Source organism: Felis catus, chromosome F1 (genome assembly GCF_018350175.1).
Source record: "Felis catus isolate Fca126 chromosome F1, F.catus_Fca126_mat1.0, whole genome shotgun sequence".
Classification (NCBI taxonomy): Eukaryota; Metazoa; Chordata; class Mammalia; order Carnivora; family Felidae; genus Felis; species Felis catus.
The window spans coordinates 31,965,212-31,987,348 of NC_058384.1; the positions used below are offsets into that span (position 1 = coordinate 31,965,212).

Below are 22,137 nucleotides of genomic sequence, written 5' to 3' on the forward strand. Positions count from 1 at the left end.
AAGTTAAAAGAATTTCTCAGCAGAAACCAGAGTAGAAGTAAGAAGAGTAAGAAGTAAGAAGAGTAAGAGGAAACCCAGATCGTTACCCTATTACATTTTGTGGGGCTTGGTACTGGACCATGACATAAAGTACATGGGTTAATACTTTTAACTGCTTCCCACTGCCTTTATCTCTTCCATGAAAGAACAAGGACATCATGGAAAAAGTTCTAAAAATAACACCTGTCTGGTTTATGGAGAAGGGTGTTTATGACAGGAATTAAACAATTGTTTAGCTTGGAGTGTTTGAAACCCCAAATCAGGCTTTATTTTGTAACTGGAGCATCATTCTCAGCTTCGTTAACATCCTGCTCTCCCATTTCCTTTGTGCATTTTCTGGCGGGGACTGAGTTTGTCCTCACTCTGTAGTCATAAAAACCAAAATTGTTTCTAAATAGAAACAGAGTCTGTGTTAGGGAAGTGGGCGGGGCACGGGGGGGTGCGTTTGCCTGGAGTAAGGGGTTCTGAGGGCTAGGGTTTCTCTTTGCCCACAGGGGGAGGATGTTTGAGAGAGTCGTGGTGGATGATGGGATGGTGGTGTTTGTGGGTTGCCCTGTGTCCTTAAATGGTCAGTGAAGCCAGTTTGGTTGGTGAATCGTTGAGTACGTTGGGGCCACTGTGAAAGAGGAAGTTCCCTGTGTCTGACCCTGGGCCCTTCTGCTGCCATCCTCCCGGGAGATGACGGCTGCCACCCTCCAGGAGATGGCAATCTTGAAGCTGCTCACTCCTCTGACCCTTGTTAGGACCCATCCTGGCCATGGTGGATTGGCCAGGTCTTCAGTGTCCCAGGACAGGAAGACTTTAGAGTTTGCCCATGATCTTGTCCACTGCTCCTCCCTATTCAGCCCGCATCGTCTCTTTCCTGGAATTCTGTGGTACCTCATAGCAGGCCTCCCTGTGCGTCCAGGCTTGCCTCTTCTCCTTCTGTCACCCGGATGCTGGAGTACCTTCGCACACAGCAGTTGATAATGCACCTCCCTTACTTAAAATTCTTACCTTGACGTAAAGAGCACATCAAGGTTTGCCTTCCTCTTCCCTTATATTTAGCATCATTTTCCAATTTTGTCTTCTGTAGACACGTCACCCCATCAAAACACAAAATGACAACAAAACGCAAACCACTTCTAGGCCTCAGCCACACCAGGCTTCTCCCACACTCAGCTCTTACCCCACTTCCTCTACATAAGCCGTGTGTACACTGGGTGCTGAAAATGCCCTGCCTGCGTTTTGTCTGTCCATGGCTCATCCTTCAAGGGAGGTCTTGGCAATCACCTCACGTCTAAGCTTTTCCTGACTACCTAAGTCAGTTCATTGTCTCTTTTCCTCTGCTCCTGAAATACTTTTATACATGCATCTCTTACCACTTTTGTATTATATTTTAGTAGTTTGGTTGCACATCTCTTTTCTCTTCAAAAATTTTTTAATGTTGTTGGGATGGGCACTGGGTGTTGTATGGGAAACCAGTTTGATGATAAATTTCACATTTAAAAAAATAAAGGAATGCCAAGGTCTCTGGCATAGAAACTCAAAAAAAATTTTTTTTAATGTTTATATATTTTTGAGAGAGACAGAGAGACAGTGTATGAGTAGGGGAGGGGCATAGAGAGAGGGAGACACAGAATCCGAAGCAGGCTCCAGGGTCTGAGCTGTCAGCACAGAGCCCGACATGGGACTTCAACCCACAGACCATGAGATCATGACCTGAGCTGAAGTTGGATGCTTTATCGACTGAGCCATCCAGGCACCCCTTCTCTTTTCCTCTAAACTATGGGATCTTTGGATCCTCATGGGTGACTTTGGTGTCCAGGTGTTCATGGTTGTTTCCATAAGAGTCCATAGAATTGATGGGATCTCTGAGACCATTTTATTTTGCCTTTTTTCCCCCTAAATAAATGTATTTTGTCAGTCTTCCTTTCTTACAAGGCCATTTTAGTTCTGTCATTCTTGGTCCGTGATCTTTGAGGAAGCCAAGGCCGTTAGGCAAACAGGACGTACTCCATGAGCTGATTGCTGGAGTCTTCCTGATTTTCACCCAGGATCTCCTGACTGGGAGAAGATATTTGCAAATGATCTACCCAATAAGGAGTTAATATCCAAAATATATAAAGAAGTTATATAAGTCAACACCAAAAACTCCCACAAATAATCCCATTAAAAATGGGCAGAGGACATGATAGACATTTTTCCAAAGAAGACATGCAGATAACCAACAGACACATGAAAAGATCCTGAAGCAATCTTTTCCTTTATTTGTACAAAAATACTAGTGTTTGGATACTGCTTACCTATTTACAAGAAAAATTCATACATGTACACCCATATCTATATCTCTATTTTTGCTTGACCTTCACAGTATCTATCTGGAATAAGTGGTATTAGCTTCATTTTTCAGTAGAGGAAACTGAGGCATGGGGACCTCGCTTTGCCTGAGGCTCATCAGTAATGAAGCGAAGATTGACTTCCCTGATTTTTTCCTTGATTCACAAGGGAAAAACATGAGCTGGGAGTGAGGCATAGCAGAGGGCAGCACTTGAGATGCTCTAATTTCTAATCTACTTCAGTAGGAATCACTTTGTGTGGTGACCATCTTTTGACACAGAGGGTTTCCGGGTGAGGTGGCTTGGTCCCGCTTCTTTCTTAATCTAGCTAGGTGTGGCTTGGGGACCATGGCATATGGTCTTCAGGGAGATAGGCTCTGGCCAGTGTGGCTGGTTTGGGACTTTAACTGGGAAGGCCTAGAGAAGGTCTACACTGGGGGATGTTGCTTTCGACCAGAAGCTGGGTTCATAAGATGACAGGGTGACGTGTTGCCATCATGCAGAGGCCTTGTGGAAAAGCTGTAGTTTTCAAGGGTCCTACGACAGAAGAAGAGCATTGAATTAGGAAACTGGGCTTGGTCATCTGCAGTATGATTGTGAGCAAGCCCTTTTGCCTTCTGGGCCTATTTTCCCAATTTGTAAAATAAGAAAAACACCGGCCTTCCCCTCTCAGGAGGTTGTGTGAGATGTGATGACGTATGTCACTGTGCCGTGAAGGGTATTTCAGACTGTACAAACAGATTAGTGAACACACTTGAAGGCTCGGAGTTGGCAGCCTGGCTTGCGCTCCTAGCTCTCTGCTTACTCAGCCCTGGTATGACTCAGGGTGAGTCACTTTGTCTCTCTGAGCCTCTGTTTTCCCATCTGTAGAACCCCCTCACAGGGTGATTACGGGGATTCAAAAATCCAATAGAGGATTTTGGAAGTAAAAGCACTAGAGAAATGTGACAGCCAGACAGATGTGCCTCTTCTTCATCTAGGGAAAAGCCTTAACTCCAGAATCAGTGTTTGAGATGAGCATTCTTTGGCATCATCAGTAATGGCCTGTAATGAGCCTGGGACTGGGTGTTGTAGGGGGAGGAGGGACAGGGAGAGTGTGACACTTGGTGAAGTAGTATCTGCATTTGGGGGACTCCTGGTCTGATTGGGCAGATAGGACAGACACAAGCCCGCTCTTGGAAGCGCATTTTGAAGGGGCTTCCAGACCTCTGCCTTTGGAAGCTTCTACTGTACGAAACGAATCAAATGAAAGAAACTAGAAGCTCGTGTTCCTGCCGACAAATGCAGAAAAGAGGTGGGGAAGATGACTGGCTGCTGTGGTCCCTGGGACCGCCTCACCAGGTCATTGTGTCTTCACGTCTGGGGAAGCTGTTCCTCTGCAAAGCTCTGGAAGTGTCACTGAACATCTAACATAAGGCAAGCCTCTTATGGCTGGACACAAGGTGGGCATCCCATCTCTTTTGAATCTGAACTCGAAGACTTCCTCCCTTGGGAGGACACTAACCCTTTCCCAGATAATGATATTCTGAATGACTCTGAGAAAGCTTTTTCTCCTGAGGATGACAGTCCTGGAGCTCATCAGAGTGGTGCCTGGTCTGAATCCATTTCCACACACACTTCTGAGGGGGGAGGTAGGCCAGTCTCTCAGGAATCTTTCTGATCAACATGCATAATTAGTCCTTTGTCACTGGACTCTGAAAAGACTGTTGGAGTCAGATAGTTAAATGGATGCAAAATATTCTTTTGATCAGGAAACTTTTCTTAAGAATATTGGTTATCATGAAAAAGTTGCTTCATGGATATTTCCACCTTCTGTTTTCTTTTTTTCTTTTTTTTGAGAGAGAGCACGTATGTGTGCATGTGCAAGTGGTGGAGGGGCAAAGGGAGAGGGAGAGAGAATTCCAAGCAGGCTCCATGCTGTCAGCACGGAGCCTGATGTGGGGCTCGATCTCACAGCAGTGAGATAATGACCTGAGTAGAAATCAAGTGTTGGACGCTTAACCGACTGAGCCACCCAGGTGCCCCTCCACCTTCCATTTTCTATAGGTAATTGCTGAAGAGTTAACATGAGAGTAAAATATATAGGATCACCAAGCTACAAAAGCTTGACCTTCTGGGAATCATTTGTAGCCTTTAGCATAAAGATTTGGAAAAGAGTGTCACATTTATTCTGATCAAATATTCTAACATCTGAGTCTACTCCCAGAATGCAGTTACCCCATGGTTTCAGTGTGAAAGGCTACATCTCAGAGATGGAAGAGAGAAACTGAATTCGAGTCCCCAACAACCCTCCACGTCTAGCTTCACACCTCAGTCAATCCCCTTTGAACACATGATGTAGGAATAGAAGTGGGGGGCAGAATCTGCGGTCAACCTGGCAGTTTGGGGGAGGTATGAAGACACTGTTGACTCAGGCCTCATTCAAGCAGGGCTTCATAGTATCCCGGAAAGCTTGGGAATCCACTTAGAAATAATTATGGATTATATTAAAGTGTCACAGGAACAGCCATTTTTCTCTAAAAAGGCATTTCCTCCTGAGGGCTTGTTACCAAGAATCCTGGAGCTCCAGGCAACTTTGCTGTACCATCAGCAGGTGGCTGCTTACTTGTGGATTCCTTTAAGTTCTTGCTCAATAGTCTTATCACCCAGACTGTATTTTGCAAACAATACAATAAACCACTAATTAAGTCACCTACCTTTCCCCTGCCTTTCCCTTAGCTGAATGCCCAGGACCTCTTCTTTACAATGCTTGTAATTCATCTATATTCATTGACTTTGTAAAATTAAACTTCTGATTTTGAGATAACTATAGCTTCCACATGGAAGAAATAATACATAGAGATCCCATGGGCTCTACCTCAGTTTCCCTGGATGGCAGCTTCCTGCAAAACTATAGAACAATATCACAGCCAAGATACTGACATTGGTACAGTCAAGATACAGAATATTCCACTGCCACAAGAAAGCCTTGTGTTGCTTTTGTGTAGCCACACTCACTTCCTTTCTGCCCTCACGCCCTCCGTAAGCCCGTGGCAACCATTAATTTGTTCTCTCTTGGTATAATTTTGTCCTTTCAAGGATCTTGTGTGAATGGAATCATGTAGTACCTTATCTTTGGGGATTGTTTTTTTCAGTCCCGCTCACTGCATGTATCAATAGTTTGTACCCTTATATTGCTGAGTATTTTCTGTAGTGTGGATGTACTGTGGTGTACCTAACCATTTATCTGTTGAAGGACATCTGGGTTCTTTCCAGTTTTTAGCCATTAGGAATAATGCTCTGTAAATATTCGTGTACAGGTTTTTGGTGAGCATAAGTTTTCATTTTAATGGGATAAATGCCCAGGATTGTAATTGCTGGGTCATACGGCAGTTGCATATTTGGTTGTTTAACTGCAGAATTCTTTCCTGGAGTGATTGTACCATTTGATATTGACACTGACAGTATATGAGTGCTCCAGTTTATCTGCATTCTCACCAGCCTTTGGTGTTGTCACTGTTTTCTAGTTCAGCCATTCTCATAGGTGAGTATTGATAGCTTATCATTATATTAATTTGCATTTCCCAGATGGCACATCTTTTCATGGGCTTGTCTGCCACCTGTATATGCTCTTGGAGGAAATGTCCCTTCATGCCTTTTCCTCATTTTCTGATTGGATTGTTTGTTTTTTTTATTGTTGAGTTTTGAGATTATACATTATAAACTATATATTCTAGATACTATTTCTTTGTGGGGTATGTGGTTTGCAAAAAATCTTCTCTAGGTCATAGGAGTGTTTTCATTCTCCTAAAAGAGCATTCTGCTCTTGGTGGGTGGAGGGTTTTATAAATATCCACTAAATTCTGTTGGTTGATGATGTTGTTGGGTTATGCTATATCCTTGCTAATTTTCTGTCTGGTTGTTCTATCGAAGATTGTGAGAGAAGTGTATGGACTGGACTGTTTCCCCTTTCAGTTCTACCAGTTTTTGCTATGTCCTTATGAATTGACCCTTTTATCATTATGTAAGACACTTTTCTGTCTCTGTTGTTCAGATTGGGTAATTTCTATTGTTTCCTCTTCAAGTTGCACTGATTGTTTCCTCTTTCCCCTCCATTTTGCTGTTGAACGTATCTACTGAAATGTTTACATTGGTTATTGCATTTTTGGTTCTAAAATTGATATTTGGTTCATCTTTATATCTTCTCTTTCTTTGCTGAGACTTTCTACTCTTTTGCTATTTCTGACACTTTCTATTTTTTTTTTCATTTGTTTCCAGCATATTTGTAATTGCCTGTCCAAGCATTTTTAGGATGGCTGTTTAAAAATCTTCATCAGATATTTCTGACATCTCTGTCATCTTGATGTTGGCACCTATTGGTTATTTTTCACTCATTTGATATTTACCTATTTCTTGGCATAACAAGCGATTTTTGGTAGAAATGGGCATTTTGGAAATTTTATATTTGGAACTCTGGATCTTATTTAAGCCTTTTGTTTTAGGTGGCTTCCTTTGACCTGAATATGGCAGAAGAAGGGGGAGGTATCCCCTCATTTCTACCAGGTTGGGGTAGAAGTTTAGGTTTTTAACCCAGCCTCTATTGACACCTAGGGGTGCTGCTTGTTATCTCTGGGTTGGGGTGAGAATTCTGTTGCCCATTGAACTTACACTGATACCTCCCTGTCTTGTGGGCAGAGGTGGCTTCATTACTGCTGGTGGACATGGAAATCCAGGCTCCCTACTGGGCCTTTTCCAGCACTAGCCCCATAGGGAGGAGGAGAAAAAGGAGGAGGTTGAGTGCTTCATTACAGCCTTGAGATGGGGGAAATCTAGCTTCCTAGTAGCCTTTGCTGGCCTGGGTAGTTATGGGGCCACCCATTTTACTGTGCTGCTTGCCTACGGTAGAGTGGTTATTATCTAACAATTTTCTGTCTCGGGAGGCTGCCCCTTTCCCATTCTTGTCGCTATAGAGAGTGGGCTTTTGTTGGAACGTTTTTTTTGTCTGCATCCATTGGTCTTTCCAGGTTCTCGGCTTCTTTAGCTTTAAGTCTGGGAATACATGAGGCACAAAGAAAACCCAGAGAACACATCTCTGTTATGCCTAGGCAGTTTTTTGCTTTTTTCCTCTTTCAGAGTCTTAAATTTGTGTTAAATGTAATGTCCAAGATGTTTAGCTGTACTTAGAGGAGGAGTAGAAAAAGTGTGCCTACTTTATCTTTCTGGAAGTGCAAGTCCCTTACAATTTATTTTTATTTGCTTTATTCTTATAGGTCTCTCTCTTTTCCTGCTTGGCGGTTTCAGGCTCAAGCTTCCTTAACCACACTTGTATAAATTCCTTTCCATGGGAAGAGAAGTTAAAATCCCAAGCCTAGAAGGGCTATGTGCATCGGGGGGAGGGGTGGAAACAGTTCCCGTACCCAAAGATGTACACTGGGCACTCTATAGATTTCTGGCTTTCTTTCACTTGCCTTTTAAGGCCTGGAGCCAACCATAGAGGAGACAAGGGTATTCAGATTATTTTATATTCACTAAGGGCTCTTTATCCTCTAGGGGAAAAAACGAGTTCTCATGACACAAGAGGAAGTTTCACCTAGAGATTTATAAGAACCTGTAGGTGGCACAGAGGAGCAGCTGGGGGTAGGGGGTGAGGGTCCCTTCCAGCTTGGCCTGGCCTCTGAAAGCTGGCTACTGAGTGTGAAACCCATCTGTGATACTTTCTTAGAGCTGAGCTTCTCTGGACTTCATCCTTCACTGAGTCTGCTTCTGCAAAAGCCTATTATTTAGGGAAATGTAGCCTTGATGTGAAACAGCATGTGTTTCTAATCCAGCTAGACCTAGTCTGGGGCTTGGTTCCATCTTTTGCTAGCTTATGACCTTGAAGTTCAGTCATCCACTTAAAAACCATCCTGTAGTGCCTGCCTACTCTGGGCCAGCCACCATGCTGGGTTTTGGGACAGAGTAGTGGTACTTTTCACTGCTCCCTTTCCTTTCCTTTCTGACCATAAGCACGTCATCAGCTGGTTTTATGTAAAAAATATGTAAAAAAATCAGACTACTACTCATCTCTTTCCCAGGCTGTTATAACAAGTCCCCTGAGTCTGTTCTTTGCTCTAATCCTCTGCCTCAATTCATTATCTACATAGTAGCCAGGGTGATCTTTTAAAAACACGCACCAGATTAATGTTCTTTTGTTAAACCTCTCCAGTTCCACTCAGACATACTGGGAATGAAGTCCAGTCCCTCCTCATGGCCCACTAGGTCCTGTGTGGTCTGGTTTCCGCTCCCCCTCTGAACTCATCTGGCATCCCTTTCCCATCATCCAGTCGGCTTTGGTCATGCCAGACTTCCCTTTTTGCCTGAAAACATCAAGCTTGCCCCCCCAGGGTTATTTGCTAGTTATTATCTCTGCCTCAGATAGTTTTTCATACAAGTTTGAATAGATGGTTTCTGGTTGTCATTAAGAGTTTCAGTTCAAATGCTGTTCCTCCCCTGCTCTTTATGTCATATTCTATCCAGTCACCATGTCCCTACCCCTTCCTCTTAGTTAGCTCTTATCACAATTTGAAGTTATCTTGATTTGTCTACTAGTCCAAGCTCCATGAGAGCAGGCATCACACTGTTTCCTTCATTGCTGTATATCCAGCATCTAGGACAGTTCCTGGCACAGAATGGTGAATATTTGTTGAGTAAAGTTGCTTAATCCTCTTCAGCCTCAGTTTCTGACTTGTTGCATTGGAATAATAATTAGCCAACAATACAGGGTTGGGTTTAGAATTAAGTGAGATAATAAATGTATGTGAGGTACTTAGTACAATGCTTGGCTCACAGGAAGCCAAATAATAGATTTTCATTGTTTCCTCATGATTATATTATAATGTTCACTTCCATTCTCTCATACTCCTCTAGTACCCCCCCCCCCTTTTTTTTTAAGAGAGGAAGTGTGAGTAGGGGAGGGGCAGAGGAAGAGGGAGAGAGAGAATCTTAAGCAGGCTCCATGCCCAGTGCAGAGCCAGACGTGGGACTTGGTTTCACAAACTGCAAAATCATGACCTGAGCCGAAATCAAGAGTTGGAGACTCAACTGACTGAGCCACCCAGGCACCCTCTCTAGTACCTGTTTTTGCTCCTAATGATCCATCTGGAGTGTCATGAGCATTTAATAGTGACAGATGCTGATTGGTCAGATGCTTGCAATGAAATCCTAACTTAGTTCTCTCTTGATCATGTTTTTCTGTACAGGTTCTACAGCTGGGCTCAGACATCCTTCCCCAGTACAAGCAAGAGGCACCAAAGACTCCCCCTCACATCATCTTACATTACTGTGTTTTTAAGACCACATGGGATTGGATCATCTTGATCTTAACCTTCTACACAGCTATCCTGGTCCCTTACAATGTCTCCTTTAAAACCAGGCAGAACAACGTGGCCTGGCTGGTTGTGGATAGCATCGTGGATGTGATCTTTTTGGTGGACATTGTGCTGAATTTTCATACTACTTTTGTTGGACCAGCTGGGGAGGTGATTTCTGACCCCAAACTCATCCGCATGAACTACCTGAAGACGTGGTTTGTGATTGACCTTCTGTCCTGTTTGCCATATGATGTCATCAACGCTTTTGAGAACGTGGATGAGGTTAGTGCCTTTATGGGTGATCCAGGGAAGATTGGTTTTGCTGATCAGATTCCACCACCCCTGGAGGGGAGAGAGAGTCAGGTACATGCCTCAAATCTCAGACCTTGTTGTCATGTCTTGAAAGCTGAATAAATGTGGGTGGTCAACAGAAGAGTAATTACATGGGTGGGAACTAGCATGGCTAATGTCTGGAACAGAGGGAGCATGCTTGATAGATATCCTGGCCTGCTGTTTTTGTCCTTTGGAGGTTTGGAGGCCCTGCATGTCCATGAATGGATGTGGAAGAGACCAGAAGCTTCCTTCTTATTTTACGTGGAGTGCAAGCCACTGGCTCAGGGGTGGTGGGGCTGCAGAAGCAGGCATGCATTGCCACTGCATTGGTGAATCTTTCACTTGGTATGCAATTGCTGAATGCCTACTTACTGATTATTCTAATTATGGGGATTTTTGTGTCATCTGCTGCTGACCTTTGGCTGTTGCATAACTAATTAACTCCTGGCAACAGGGATGCTATTTAACCCCCAGGTTTGCTTGCTTTTTTTTTTTTTTTTTTTTGTAAATGTTGGAAAAGAATGATTTGTTACTTGGCAATGACCACTGGAATTCAGTGGTCCATACTCTCCCTTGCATACATTTGCCGAGGGAGTCAGGCTATGGTCAAGTTTGCCCTGTGACTAAGAGGAGTAGTGCTATTGCTGGATTACGCTGCTTTGGATTGTTAGTCCTGCAGGCAATGGAGGGGATGAAGAGAAAAATGCTCTTTAAGTGTATTGGAATTAGGACATGCTCAAACAGTCAGTGAATGGGTGCCTGGGACGAGTTGCACAAGGAAGTGGCCACTGGCCTGGTTCAGGTGATTTCCTCCTTTGAAAAAGCAAGGATATCATGTCATCGCAAAGGAAAATGCAGATTCTTATCCAGCTTAAGTGTTACATGGGAGTTGTTCTTTCTTTATCCTGCTGCCTACTTGATCCTCCAAATGCATTAAAGATCAAGTAGTTCGTCTGGTAAATCTTCAGCGTCATGTAGCAGTGGGCCCTCACTGCCTCAGATTACAGAGGGTCCTAGAAATCTCAGTCTGGCTAGGGTGTTACCTGGGTGGGTAATTCAGGAAGCCATCTGGAGACTGAGTTGAGGCAAGATTCACTCTCTGGGCTAAAGAGCTAATGGGACTAGACTTGAGATAATTGGAAGGAATAGCCAGCTCCCTGCCAAGACCACAGGGCCTGGCCAGTGACTCTGTGACTTGCTGGTGGCATAATGATACCTCTCAGCCTTCAGATCAGTGTCAGTAATGGGTGAGGACTCCAGCCCTTTTCTCTTTGAGAACCCAGCTACCTACCACTTCTCTCTCCAGGAACTGATGTTGAGATGCTCTAAACCCAGAACAACCCCTGCTTTTATCTGTGTGGTGTGTTTTAATGTACTTTGAAATCCCAATGGCTAATGCTCTGGGTGGCTTGTGTGGATTTTGTAGCTGTATTGGATGAGTGAGACTGATCATTTACAAGAATGAAATTGTCCCTAAAGTGAATGTTGGGATTCTTCAGTGTGAATTTGAGTACACGTTGGGAATGATATTTTTCTCTGTGAGCACATTTCTAGATTTTATGTTAGTGAGGAAATTATTATCATTTTGGCTCAGATAACTGAATGATTTCAGCCTAAAAGAGCTTCTCCTACACATATGGGAAATGAAATTTAACTTAAAAAAAGAACCTCTCGAGTTTTAAAAATAAACCATTTGCTATTTAGAGCAATAGCATTGAAAAATTGCAGATAAATAGAACAGTTCTTTGGCTTCTGCAGGTTCTTGTTAAACATTGGCAGAGCCATAAACACATTTGTAAATGTGTCAAGATTACCTCGTCGGTTAGCAAAGCAGGGCTTCTCCTCAAGCTCTGTATGTCAGGTTGGAAGTCCTTTGCCATCAATCGTGAGTACCCCTGACATGGTTTCTGATTTCCATAGTCACTAAGTAGATTGGCTGGTAAGAAAAACACCAGCTACCCGTAGCTTTCTAGTTGGAAAGGGTTTAGCATCAAAGCTCTCACTACCATCTCTTGGTCATAAATAATAATATGAGTATTAAGGGGCTATAGCTATGATTTGCTTCCATAAAGACTTGATTTTGTATTTAGTGATTTCTTTTCAAGCCCTGGCTGATACCCGAAATAATGCCTTTTCATAACATCCGTTGTGGTCTGGGGGAAGTCAGCACTAGGAAACTGAAGATTTGGCTCCTGGGCCTCTTGGTATCACCTGTTAAGACAGCTGGGATTTTCCAGGGGCACCTGGGTGGCTTGGTGGTTAAGCATCTGACTTCTGATTTCGGTTCAGGCCATGATCTCGAGGTTTGTGAGTTCAAGCTCCGCTTTGGGCTCCACACACACGGAGCCTGCTTGGGATTCTCTCCCTGTCTCTCCCTGCCCCTCCCTGCTCTCTTTCTCTCTCTCTCTCAAAAAAAAAAGAAAGAAAAAAAAAGAAAAAAAGCTGGACTTTGTGCAAGACATTTAGCTTCTCTGGATCACAGTTTTCCTATCTATTCCTAGCTATATTTCCTATCTATGGCTACCTTTCCTGCCTGAAGGCATGGCCTCTGTGCAGCAGAATATTTGAGTCCCCTACTAGCTGCAAAGTGAGTTTGAGGAGTTGTAAAATCTCACCTGTGTTCATTTTACCTCTAGGAGCTGATGATAAAAAAACAAGAAGTCCAGCACTTTGACCTCCTACTTGCAGTGGGGGTGGGAGGAAGGTGGGATGGGAGGAGGACTCAGAGCCCAGGAGGACCACGAAGGTCATCCAGTTCAACCCTTTTAACTCACAAATAAGGGAACAGACTTGGAGAATATGACTCACTCAAGAGGATCCAGCAAATCATATGGTTACAGCAATGTTGAGTCTCCTTCTGACTCCTCTATATTCTTATATATTTTTTTACATGTTTATTTATTTTAGAGACAGAGAGACAGAGCACAAGTGGGGGAGGGGCAGAGAGACACAGAGACAGAGACTGAAGCAGGCTGCAGGCTCTGAGCTGTTAGCACAGAGCCTGATGAAGGGCTCAAACCCACGAACTGTGAGATCATGACCTGAGCTGAAGTCGGACACTTAACCGACTGAGCCACCCAGGTGCCCCAACTCTTTTCTATTCTTAATAGTGAAAGAATGGATAAAATAGGAACAAAACGTTGATGGACATAGTTGAGTCCAAACTGACCAAGAAGCTTCCAAAGTCTGTGGCTCACCCCTTGGCCTGGTTGTGGTGGTGGGGAAGTTGGGCACTGCGTATGAGGAGTGGTACATCTGTATTCCCCGCAAAGCAACTGTGTTGGTGATGAGATGGGCAGTTGAGGCACTCTCTGAGGGACAGACCCAGCATGGTTTCCCAGGCATAGGCCTTTTGTTGAAAGACGCCATTAACTTAGTGGGAATGGAAGTTTGCAGGGCGGCGGTGGTGTGGGGGGTGGTTTAGAGGAGGTCGGGGAGGGCATGAAAGGTATCCCAACTGTTGAACCTGGATTAGGCTGGATAAGAAAATTCTGATTAATGACTCAGCAGTTTCCCATCCGCTGCCTGCTGTCTTCTCGCACTCACTGTATCGTGGAGTTGCTGATGTAAGGTTGCAACTCCCTCTGCTCTAGTCCCTTTCTTTGGGGGAGTGTGAGGAGAAAAAAACATACTGATGCATTTCTCATAAAAAATGCATGGAGCTGAATTCTCTCTGGTGTCTTCCTAATTATACCAATGGAACTGTATCCCAGTGGGGACCACCAAAGAAGAGGAATGTGCGGTGGTGGCTTTACCATCTGTGTGTGTCGGGGGGGGGCGGTGGGGGGGACTGGGGTGTGGGGGTGGGGTGGGGGCTCTTGAAGTGAAAGGACTAGACCCGCCCAAGGCTTGGGTCAAGAAAGAACCAGGTTAAATTGCTAATGCCAGCCATTGTGAATCCAGTCCTGTGGATGTCGCCCACCTCCATGATTTAAGCCACACAAATGATCCCTTTTGACTCAACTTGTTTCACTTATGGAGATGGCCTCCATTTGCGTCATTGTCCAGTCTGTTGGTAATAATCTGTTTTGGAGGCTGTTTGGGAATATGTTTGCACATTAGTTAAACTGGTGGGAGCACAAAAGGTCTGGAAATGGGGTGAACCGACGCTTCAGTGGGTATGCTGAAGCAAAAGCCAAATGGGTCTCTCTCAAGCGCTTAGCGGATTACTGGCCTGGCGTGCTTCATGGATTAGAGACGGAATTATTCTTCACAAAACATATTCCCTTTCCCCAGGAAGCCTTATTGCCTACCGCCATTGGAGTGCACAGGGGGAGAATACAGCCAATCAGGCTATCTCGCAGGTCACAGTTCTGGGGCCAAGAGCTTCCTCCATCCCTGGCTCTGTAACTTGGGATGGCAGCACCACCAGCTGGTGCCGCTGACACAGCTGACCCTTGCCAAGAGCCTCTCTCACAGGAGATGTTCCCCTTAGAGCAGAACAGGACTGAGGAGTGAGAAGATAAATAGTACGGACAACAGCTTCCCTTTAGCTAGTGTGTTTAACGTTCCAAAACATTTCACACAGATTATCTTTATTCTAACTCTCCTGTGGCCATGCACAAACTGCAGTGAACTAGGAGGAAGGCAGTTTGTCAGTCAGGAGTCCCTCTGCTACCCAGCTGTGCAAACTTGTGCAAGCGTTTACTCTCCCTGGACTCTGTTTGTGTCACCTGCAAGCTGGGTCCATCCCAGCTTTAACTTTATGGATCTAGGGCACCTATTATCCTGGCTTTGCTGATGAGGGGAAAGGACCAGGCCATCCAGGTAGTGAAATGGGGCTTCATTCAGTCTCTGACTTCTAGGCTTGCACTTTTCCCCAGGCAGGTCATGCTGCCTTATCACAGAATTGGAGCCAGAGTGAACCAAGCTGTGCATGTCGGTGCCCAAGTCTCCCTTTCTGAATCATTCCCCAGCATGGCCACTTCTGCTTCCCTCCTACACCACGGACAGGTGAGAGGTTTGAGCGGTCAGCAGGGGCGACCCTAAGTGGAGGTTGCTGGTCCACATGTGCAGGGCTGGACAGTGAGTGTGAAGGTCACAAGTGACTCCAGCGGTCGGTCATCTGCCCTGCTTCTCTCTCCTTGGCAGATGCACTCCTTTCTAAGTTCCCCTAGGTTCACTGTTCCTGGCTCTTTCAGGCTTTCACTGATGCTGACAGCAAATTGGACCCCCATGTGTTGCTCAGCCTATAAATTTGTGGTTGTCAGTCCTAACCTGTGGTTTTTATTTAGGTGGATGGACACCAGTTTAATTTTCACACAGGTGACTCCTGTGAGGTCAGCCGGAAGTCATGAGATGACCTGGGATTTCCTTTCCTAGAGTCCCAGCAATAGAGGCCATATCTATGGCTTGTAGTAGCAATTAAAAAAAAATCAAGTCTTTTTCAGAGCAGTTTTAGGTTTATAGAAAAATGGAACAAAAAATGCAGAGGCACAGTTTCCCCTGTTGTCACCATCTTGTATCAGTGTTGACATTGGTGATAGCCAATGTTGATACGTTATTATTAGCTGAAGTTCATAGTTGACTCTAGGACTCATTCTGTGTAGAGCACATTCTAAGGGTTTGACCTGGCTCCATCATTATGTATCATACATAATGTTTCACTGCCCTAAACATCTTTGTGCTCCACCTGTTCATCCTGCCCTCCTCCCTAATCCCTGGCAACCACTGACCTTTTTACTGTCTCCATAATTTTGCTTTTTAAGAATGTCATATAGTTGGAATCATATGGTATGCGCTTTCACTTAGTAATATGTATGTAAGGTTTCTTCATGTCTTTTCGTGGCTTGAAAGCTTATTTCTTTTCATTGGTGAGCAATATTTTGTTGAGTGGATGTACCATAATTTATTCAGTAAGAACAATTAAAAAAGATACTGAAAACCATTGGTTATTCAAGCCTGATCAGTGCAGGCTTTGTCCTGGGATTTCTTCTTCCTGTGGGTCCCTTGGACACCGAGAGTGGACAGGAGCTGAGACCCTGGCAGGCAGACTGACATGTCTAAGCAGCCTGTGGTATCTCCTGGATAAACACTGACAGTGTTTAACTTAACACAAGTTGTTATGTCTGACACTATGATGGACAGGAAAGCAAATGTGCTATACTAGCCTCACATTTCATATGCTTTTCCTTGGCATTTCTTTTATTTTTGTGCTATTTGTACATCCAATTTTGGCAAAACAAAAGAGGACAGGAGCAGACACACTATAGTTTTCATGTACATGTCTTGTTATGGGCACGAAGTACTGCTGATAGGCATGTTTCTCTTTTGCCAGCTCACAGCAGTGGCCAGGGGCCAAGGTCTGATGGCAGTGATGTTACCCGTGTTGTTGTTGTCTCCTCCATCTTACCCATGAGGGGAATCCAGCCTAGATCATTCCCTCTTATTTTTTATTTATTTTTAAAATCAGTCTTCTTCCTAACTTGTGCTCAGAGCTCATAAAGGACTGTGGAGATCCTTGGAGCAACATAGACTCAACTACTACCATGCCTCATTTCCCTCTGCTTTCTAACTGTTCTCCCCTAGGCTCTGTTCTGGCCAACTCCAAGTTCTATTTCTCTTTTAATTCTCCACCAGCTTTTCTTGGTACCTCTTTAGGGTTGTTCCTTCTTTAAAGAATCTTATTGACTTGGGTGATAAGGGATGGGAATACAACTCTTCAAAGAGCTTGCAGCCTGATGGGGGCCACAGGTGATTGACGCCGGCAGAGAATGTGAGAGGTGCTGTTCTAGGGGTCAACTCAGGGTGTTGTGGCTTACAACTGGGGAGTACTTAGCCTAGTGAGAGAATCCAGGAAGGCTTCCTGGAGGAGATGGCTGGGGTTAGATTGGTGAGGAATAAGGAGGGTGTTCTTGGAAGAGGAGAGATCATATGCAGAGGAGTTTGCTGTTAGGGCTGAGCAAGGCATTCACTGTGCCAAAGCAGAGTTGGCACTCGGGGAGGGAGGAGTAGTGAGAGGGAGGCAACATCCAGTGACAGAATCCTGGAGGCCTTCCAAGGAGCTTACATTTTATCATGTGGTCAAGAAGAAACCGTTAAGGGTTTTCATTAGATGTGTAACATGATCTGACTTTGATTTTTTTTAATGTTTATTTATTTATATTGTGAGAGAGAGAGCTCGAGCAGGGGTGGGGCAGAGAGAAAGGGAGGCAGAGAAGCTCAAGCAGGCTTTGCCCTGCCAGCGTAAGCCCGATGCGGGGCTCGAACTCACAAATCCTGAGATCATGAAGCCAAGAATCGGATGCTTAACCTACTGAGCCACCCAGACACTCAATTTTTGATGTTGAAGGTGTATCCAGGTGAGAGGGAGAGGGAAATATCACATCTCCCCTCCTGTAGTTCCCTTGAACCCAAAGCTGTCAGGCTGTTCCCTCCACCCCTGCACTGAAGCAGCCACCACCTCCCTGCCCCAGATCTCCCATTCCTCTGGCCCTCACCCCAATACCTGGCCAAGCCCCCACCCCGAATCCTGATTGGACCCAGTTCTCTGGCTCCTCCAGGCTGTGCTCCAGTGTCTCAGCGTGACTGGAGAATCCATCCATGTAGACCCACCCTTAGTACACTTGGGGTGCCTACTGTGTTTCTCCAGGCACTGCCTTCCAGAGCAGGTCATCTGTTCCCCTAACCCATTGAAGTCTGGCTATCACCTCCACCCCTACTCTGAGCCTTGCTCATAAATCAAGTGACTGCACGTGGGGGTTTATTGTTGGACTCTGTTACCATGTTCCATTGGTTTGTCAGTTCTTAGGTCAATACCGCACGGTGTTAATTAGCATAGCCTGGCAGTAAGTATTAAAATCAGTTACCTGTGTTCTTTTGCTTCAAGATTGCTATGTCTATTTTAGGTCCTTTGCACATCCGTATAAATTTTAGAGTTGGCTTGCCAGTTTCCGCTCCAACCCAAAAAAACCTGTTGGGATTTTCGACCAATTTGAAGAGAATGGAAGTCTTCATATTGAGTTTTCCAAATGTTGACCATAGAATATCCTTTAATTTAGGTCTTCTTTAATTAGCAATATATTAGCAAAATATTCTTAGCAATATTTTGTTGCTATTCTTTTTTTGTTGATGTTGTTAAACTTATTCCTAGACACCTAGTGTCTTCAGCACTCTGTAAATGGGACTTTTAAAATTTTCATTTCCTAATTGCTTTTTGCTGGTTTAAAGTGTTTTTTGTTTATTGACTTTGCAGCAGAGTTACCAAATTTGCTTATTAATTTGAATATTTTATAGGTTACTTAGAAGTTTTTACATGTACAATCGTGTCTTTGTGAATAAAAACTACCCTTTTTTCTCTGCAACGTCTTTATACTTTTAGTATTATTATTATTTTTTGACTTAGTCTTGGCTAGGATCTATAATATAATGTTGAATGGAAGTGGCTATAGCAGACATCATTCTCTTGCCTTTCATCTCAGGGGGAATATGTTCAGTGTTTCACCATTAAGTATATTATTGACGTTAGTTGTTTATAAATATACTCTTTGTTAGGTTAAGGACCGTCTCTTATATTCCTAGTTTTCTGAGAATTTTTATCATTAATGGGTTTTAAATTTCACCAAATAATTTTTCTGTCTTTATTGAAATAATGTTTTTTCCTCCTTTAATTTAATATTTATTAATTTCTTCCTTTAATTTAATTTATTAATTTATTAGTTATTAACTTATTAATCAATTATGTTGGTTGACTTATTTTTATTTTTGAGAGAGAGAGAGTGTGTGTGAGAGAGAGAGAGAGAGAGAGAGAGAAAGAGAGTGAGAGAGGGGGAGGGGAAGGGCAGAGAGAGAGAGAGAGGGACAGAGGATCGGAAGCGGGCTCTGTGCTGCCAACAGCGAGCCCCATGTGGGGCTCCAACTCATGAACCACGAGATCACGACCTGAACTGAAGTTGGACACCCAACTGACTCAGCCACCCAGGCACCCCGATTGATTGACTTTTGAGTGTTGAATTAACCCTGCAGTCTGGAATAAATCCTAGTTGGTCATGATGTATTGTACTTTTTTATAACTGTAAATGATTTTCTAATGTTTTATTTAGGGGTTTTGCATTTATGTTCATGAGAAGTGTTGGCCTCTAATAATTTTTTCCTCGTGATATCCTTGTCAGGTATATGCAGGGAAGTGTATCTTCTTCCACTATTCTCTGAAAGAATTTGTGTAAGATGAGACTTTCCAGATATATAGGAATATAGGACCATTCAGGTATTTTTTTTTTTCTCATGTCAGGTTTGCATTGTTAAAGATTTGGCCATTTCTTCTAGTGTGTCAAATGTACTGGCAAGAAATTACACATAATTTATGGTTATTTAAAAAAACTTTTTTAAATGTTCATTTTATTTTTGAGACAGAGAGACAGAGCATGAGCAGGGGAGGGGCAGAGAGAGAGAGAGAGAGAGAGAGAGAGAGAGAGAGAGAATCCCAAGAAGGCTCCAGGCTCTGAGCTGTCAGCACAGAGTGGAGCTCGAACTCATCAACCATGAGATCACGACCTGAGCCAAAGTTGGACGCTCAACCGACTGAGCCACCCAGGCGCTCAATTTTAAAGAAATGTTGGATCTAAAGTGATTTCCTTTATTATTCATTGGTCATTTGTGTCATCTCTCTGTTCATCTTAATAAGTTTTGGTAGAGTTTTCTCAATTACATTAATCTTTTCAAAGAACCAACTTTTGGCTTTGTTAATTAATTGTCTGCTTTATATTTCATTGATTTTTGCTCTTATTTGTATATTTTCTTCTACTCTTCTGGGGGCATTTAATTTATTAGGATTAGCCTCCCCCCCAACCAGGTTACTGGGATGGAATTATTGATTATTCAAGCAAAGATTTAATATGTGAACTTAAAGCTATTTAAATTTTTTTAATGTTTATTTATTTTTGAGAGAGAGAGAAAGAGAGAGCGACAGCACGTGCATGCCAGACAGAGAGGGAGACACAGAATCTGAAGCAGGCTCCAGGCTCAAGGCTGTCAGCACAGAGCCCGATGTGGGGCTTGAACTCATGAACTGTGAGAACATGACCTGACCGAAATTGGAGGCTTAACTGACTGAGCCCCCAGGAACCCCTAAAGCTATTTTATCTCTAAAGACCTTTTAAGATCATCCCAGAAATTTTGACTTGTCATAATCTCATTATTCAGTTCAAAACACTTCTTATTTCCACTGTGATTTCTTTTGTTTCAAAGTGTGTTGCTTAATTTTCAATCTTTTGATAATTTTCTACTTACCATTTTGTTACTTATTTCTAGATTAATTTCTTAGTGGTAAGAAAGTACACTATATGATTTCAATCCTTGAATTTTGTTGAGACTTGCTTCATGGTTTAGTATCTGGTCTATTTTGGTAAATATTCTATATGAAATTGCCAAAAATATATATTTTGAAATTGTTGAGTGTTTATTCTCTGTAGACTAATTAGGTCAGGTAGATATATATTTTTTAATTTAAATTTTAGTTAGCCAGCATACAGTGCAATATTGATTGCAGGAGTGGAATTCAGTGATTCATCACTTACATATAACACCCAGTGCTCATCACAACAAGTGCCCTCCTTTTAAAAAAATTTTTTTTTCAACGTTTATTTATTTTTTGGGACAGAGAGAGACAGAGCATGAACAGGGGAGGGGCAGAGAGAGAGGGAGACACAGAATCGGAAACAGGCTCCAGGCTCTGAGCCATCAGCCCAGAGCCCGACACGGGGTTCGAACTCACGGACCGTGAGATCGTGACCTGGCTGAAGTCGGACGCTTAACCGACTGCGCCACCCAGGCGCCCCACAAGTGCCCTCCTTAATACCCATTACCCATCTAGCCCATCTCCCACATACCTCCCTCCATTAACCCTCAGTCTGTTCTCTATCATTAAGAGTCTATCATTAAACAAACATTGTGGTTTGTTTCCTTCTCCCCTCTTCTCCCACCCCTTCCCATGGATTCATCTGTTTTGTTTCTTAAATTTCACATATGAGTGAAATCATATGGTATTTGTCTTCCTCTGATTTACTCATGTCACTTAGCATAATGCATTCTGGCTCCATCCATGTTGTTGCAAATGGCAATATTTCTTTCTTTTTGATGGCTGAGTAATATTCCATTGTGTATATATACCACATCTTTATCCATTCATCGGTTGATGGACATTGGGCTCTCTCCACAGTTTGGTTATCATTGATAAGGCTGCTGTATAAACATTAGGATGCATGTATCCCTTCAAATCTGTATTTTTGTATGCTTGGGTAAATACCTAATAGTGTAATTGCTGGATCATAGGGTAGTTCTATTTTTAGTTTTTTGAGGAACCTCCACATTGTTCTCTAGAGGGGCCGCACCAGTTTGCATACCCACCCAACAGCACATCCTTGCCAGCACCTGTTGTTTCTTGTGTTAAAAATTGTCTATATTACTATTTATTTTGTCTACTTGTTCTGTAAGTTACTGAGAAAGGGGTATATACAATCTTTAACTTTATGGAATTTTTTTATTTCTATGAATTTTTGCTTTGTAGATTTTGGAGCTATGTTACTAGATGTATACACAGGTAGGACTGCTTTGTCTTCCTGTTGAATGAGTTCTTTTGTTGTTATTAAATATTCCTGTTTTTATTTAATAATACTTATTGCATTTAAGCCTACTTTGTCTGAGGTTAGCATACACCCAACTTTCTTTTGGATAGTGTCTGCATGGCATGCTTTTTTCCATTTCTTTTCTTTACATTTCCTGTGCCTTATTTATTGAAGTATAGTTGACAAACAATGTTACATTAGTTTCAGGTGTACAACATAGTAATTGGATAGCTCTGTGTGCTGTGCTAACTACAACTGTAGCTACTATACAACACTATGGCAATAACATTGACTATATGCCCTACGCTGTACCTTTTATTCCTGTGATTTATTCATTCCATAACTGGAAGCCTGTACCTCCTACTCCCCTTCACCCATTTTTTTCCTGTACCCTCACACCCTTCCCTCTGGCAACCATCGGTTTGTTCCCTATATTTATGGGTCTGTTTCTGCTTTTTTGTTTGTTTGTTTGTTTTGTTATGTAGATTCCACATATAAGTGAAATCATACGGTATTTGTCTTTCTCTGACTGACTTATTTCACTTAGCATTTTACTTT

The 22,137-nt window shown here is 43.1% G+C and overlaps 1 protein-coding gene across 6 annotated transcripts in view; it reads left to right on the forward strand.

Annotated features, from left to right (window-relative positions):
- KCNH1 (potassium voltage-gated channel subfamily H member 1) overlaps window positions 1-22,137 on the forward strand; it is a 466,004-nt gene that overhangs the window by 155,790 nt on the left and 288,077 nt on the right. For 5 of the 6 annotated variants that reach the window (XM_045048780.1, XM_045048781.1, XM_023248008.2 and 2 more), the window contains one exon: window positions 9,575-10,048. In XM_045048780.1, the coding sequence (XP_044904715.1) occupies window positions 9,575-10,048 (474 nt within the window). The remainder of the gene's footprint in view (window positions 1-9,574; window positions 10,049-22,137) is intronic. The other variant, XM_011290971.4, reaches the window with a different exon arrangement.